The sequence below is a fragment of the Entamoeba histolytica genome, genomic scaffold (genome assembly GCF_000208925.1).
Source record: "Entamoeba histolytica HM-1:IMSS scf_1104750517669 genomic scaffold, whole genome shotgun sequence".
NCBI classification, from domain to species: Eukaryota; Evosea; order Mastigamoebida; family Endamoebidae; genus Entamoeba; species Entamoeba histolytica.
Window position 1 is genome coordinate 1 of NW_001915156.1, and position 4,821 is coordinate 4,821.

Genomic DNA, 4,821 nt, shown 5'->3' on the forward strand with positions numbered 1-4,821 from the left:
TAAAGACTTATGTAAAAACAAAGCATTTGGTGTAAAATATTTACTTAAAACTAATAAGAAACATCCAACTAAAGTTATGATTCAATTAGAAATTGAAAATTTCTGTGAATTTAAAGCATCTGTTGCTGTTCTTATTAATCAATCAACACTATATACTATTGACTCTATTAGTAGAACTACTCCTATTCCTACTGGAGGTTATATCTTTGTCACTATCATCGCTGACTTAAAAAAGATTAATTCAGTTGTTTTGAAAGGTGCTATTAAATGTGCTGCTGCTCAAACAACATCAAATATTGCAATTAAAATTCCAGCATCTACATTCATTATTGGTACTGAACTTTCTAAACCTGAACTTGCTCAAATTATTAAAACAAAGAAAATGATTTCTATGGCTTATTCTGTCTCTGAAGATACAAAGTTTGATGTTGTAGGATTATTTGAAAGTCTTCAACTCCTTGCAGTTAAAGGCTCAGCTAATAAGATTTGGTATGGCATAACTCTTAAAGGAGATGACATCGCTATTTTACTTACAAACAAACAAGGTAAAATCGGTTTTGACGTTAAAACTACTGACAAAATTTGTGGAGATGCTATTTTGAAACAAATCAAAGAAACACTCGGACAACAGTAATACAACAATAATTTATTGATTTGCTTAAAAAACAGTATTTTAAATTTTTAAAATGTTTTAGAATTTCTTATATTTGAAATTTACAAAGAAGAGATATTGGGTTTGTTAACATTCATTTTCTTATGGTCTGTTGTTTATAATTGTCAAGAAAGTTTATGTGTTTTTTTTTTCAGGTAGTAAAAAGTATTTGTCTAAGTTTGTAATGATAAAATTTCTTTTGTTGTTAATGTTTTTTCACTCCTTTTGTAAAAAAAGAAAATTGTTACTGAAAAGATATTTGCACTAAACCTTTGTTCATATTTTCATAATAGTGATGTTATATTGGTTAAGTTTTTTAAATAATATTCATTCCTATTTATTTTTTATTCTCTTAACTAAGAAAAAGTATATTTGATTTATGTTTATAAAAATATGTTTTAATTTATTAGTGTTACGGAGATGTATTTAAAAAATTACGAAATAAACTACATAACCTCCAGATATTCTTATAACATTTGTTTATTAAACCAAAAATTATAAAACATTTGTAATGATTATAACATAGCTAAATATTCTCTTAAAACTTAGTACTATCAATTGTATATCAGAAAATTACACAAAGACTCTATTAATAATAAGTAAAAACTAACAAGATTCAAAGAATGAAAAAAATTAATAAATAAAGGTTAGAAGAAAAGGAGGAAAATACAAACCACTATAATAATTCTAAAAAAGAAGCTCAATTAACAAAACATTCTGCAAAAATAATAAACTGTTTGCCTTTTTTTCAATAACCCAATTTAGTTTATTACAGTTTATTGTCATAGTTATTGTACTATGTATATGTAAAGAATCATATTTATATAAATTCAATCTTTTTCATTCATTGAATAATTGCATGTCATTCATATACAATTCACGGTTTTTATAATAACTAGTAACATGTCCTTTTTCTTTAATTTTCATCTATTATACTATCTTTTTCATTAAGTTGTTTGGAAATGGTAATATCAGTTGTAATTGAAGGCTTAACAGTTATATAACATTGTGAATATCCATGTAATTGGATTCAACCAAGTACATTCATATTTTTTAAATTGTTCAATGTTATACTTCATTGTTTATGTAACAATATTAAATCCTATAACATAACAAATATCTCTTTTGATGAAATAGAATATAAATTATTTTTGAAGAATCATATCATATGCATTTGTATAAATAAGTAAAGTTGAGAAATAACAACATTAATAACAACAATCTTACAATACTCTTTTCAATTTGAAGAATACTTTATATAACTGTTTTAGTTTTGAAATCAGCAAAACATTGATTTCCAGATTTGGGTATATATTGAATTGTATTATTAAACATTTTTAACGTTTTTATCCAATATTCTTTTGATAGAGATTATATACTTTTCTGTTTGATTCAAATAATGTTATTATTTACGTGTTTTGATGTTCAAATATTGTTTATATACTTAGAAACATTTGAAAGAGAAGTATTAAAAAAATCTTGAATAGTTTAGAGTCAGAAGTTGAACTAAATTTGTATATCTGTATAAGATCAATATAAATATATAATACAACATCTCAAGTTAAATTTACAATCACATTAGTTATATAACTTTGTATATTAACAAGCCTATTTCATTCAGTAATTTGAATTGAGTCTGTATTTTGTAGATAACTCATTTAACAATTATCCATTAATCATTCAATATTGAGAAATATCAGCAATTTTAAGTCAATTATATCGAGGATATTCATATAAATGTTTATTTATTCCAATTTGTTTTACAGAATATTTATATGACTTATTACAATTTACAATATATTTAATTTTTAAACTGGGATTATCAAGTGAAATGAAGACTAAATAATCAATTACATCAAAACCGAATATAATTTCTTTAATAGAGTTTTGGATATTTCATGTGCATGATTAGTATCATTGTATCTAACTACTCTCTTCAAACAATTCAGTGATAATGAATGATATCAACAAACTCATATAACACACTCTAACATTATTTTCTTTATTGTTTTCATGAACTACAAATATATAATATTCAATAATTTTATAATTAACAATATAAGCAGCATTGAGAAAATCATTCTTTTTATTGTACAGATATGATAATACTAATAACCAGTATTTTGTTAAAATCAAGATAATTAACAAATAAATAGTTTTATAATCGCATAGTTTATTAGCATATGTATATATAACAATGATGTTATTATATTTAAATTCCAATTTTGTTTTACGAAAACATGTATCTAGTTTAATATTTAATGATGCAAAATAGTGGGTACGAAAATTAGCAAAGAAAAAATGCATCTAAATAATTTACAAAAAAGAAAAAAGATGCAAAAAAATTTGCATCCATAGATTTTTCCATTTATTATATTTTGCTCCTAACAAATAAAAATAAAAAGTATGATAAATACAGAATATATAAATATTTATGTTTATATTTTATAATCATTTCTATTCATTTTGTATGAAATATTAATGAAATAGATGATTTGATTATTTATATTTATTATTTATATTCTTTTATCTATCGTATTTTTATCTATCGTATTTTTATATATTTATTTCTCTGTTTATATTATTTATATCATTGTATTCTTATTATTATCTATATATTATTATATTATTATATTCTTCTTATTTTATTATTTTTATGTTTATATTATTTAGATTTTATTATTGTTATTCTTTTATATTTAAATGTATTTGTTTATTTGTTTATTAATCTTATTCATCTTTTATATTATTATCATTTATATCTATTTTCATTTTATATTTATTCTCTTTTGATTTGTATTAATATTAAATTTATCTTTTATACTTTTTATTTATTATTATATCATTTATTATCATTTCTCGTTTTATTTATCATTTATTCTTATTATTCTTTTGTTTTTATATTCTATATCATATATTCATATCATTTTCATTAATATTTTATCACTTATTACATGTTATAATAACATAACACTTATGTTTGAATATATAATAAACATCATGTTTAAATATACATATAAATAATAAACATAAAAATAATAAAATATTTTTCATCAATAAAATAATATTAATTATTTTACATCATTAAATTAGACACTTTTATTGAATATTTCTAATTTTTACATTAAAAATACACTTTTTATTTCTTCTTTTCTTATTTTATTATTTCTTTTCGTTTTATTATTTTTATATTCTTCTTCTACTTTCTTTTTATTCTTTTATATATTTATATTCTTTTTATATTATTTGGTTTTCGTTGTTGTTTCTATTTGTTTCTTCTATTATTTATCAATTTTATATTTATTTATTCTTTTTATTTCTTTTTTATTAATTCTTGAGTATTGTATATTTCTTTAATATTTCATTTGTGTATTATCAAAATATATGTTTTATTGATTTTATGTTGAATAAATTATAGAATATAATCAATATTTTCAATGTTAAATATTCATTATTTATTCTGAAATGTTGTGTATATTTATTATATTAAATGAATATGATGAATGAATATCAATATTATTGTTTATTTGATTTTAAAAAATAATAAATGAATATGAAATAATGAAATAAATAATGAAGACAATGAAATGATAATGAAATAGAATAATCTAATATTGAACAAATCAAATAAAGAATAAATTGAATATATCATTAATGTTACATTATTATTTATTATTTCAATTATTAAATATTAATAAATTATTATTCATGAATATTTAATTGATATTTTACAATTTCATTTTCATTTTATTTAATAAATGAAATATAAATAATAAATGCATGAATAATAATTTAATATATGAAATAATAAAAAGAAAAGAAAGATAAATAATAAAGAAATATGATGTATTTAATATATAATATAATTTATTATCAAATGTAATAATATCAAATGATGATTTATTTTTATTTCAAAATATTTTGCATCATTAAATTTTGCATCATTAAATTTTGCGCTTTTTTTATTTGTTTCAATAAAATTTGCATCCTTTATTTTTTTCATTCTTTTCTTCTTTTATCATCTCTTTTGTTTTATTACACTTTATCTTCTTTCTTTTTATATTCTCTCCTTTCTACTTTTATTCTTTCTTCATCTTCATCTACTTTTTACTTTCTTTTTATTCTTTTATATCATTCATTCTCTTCTTTTTCAATTATTTGCTTTTTTT

The 4,821-nt window shown here is 19.6% G+C and overlaps 1 protein-coding gene across 1 annotated transcript; it reads left to right on the plus strand.

Annotated features, from left to right (window-relative positions):
• Positions 1-76: 76 nt before the first annotated feature.
• Positions 77-634, plus strand: EHI_089770 (uncharacterized protein; the record flags this gene model as incomplete). The annotated part of the gene is made up of 1 exon (XM_001914105.1): positions 77-634. One exon carries the CDS (start codon positions 77-79, stop codon positions 632-634), a length of 558 nt encoding a protein of 185 aa, XP_001914140.1.
• Positions 635-4,821: the final 4,187 nt, after the last annotated feature.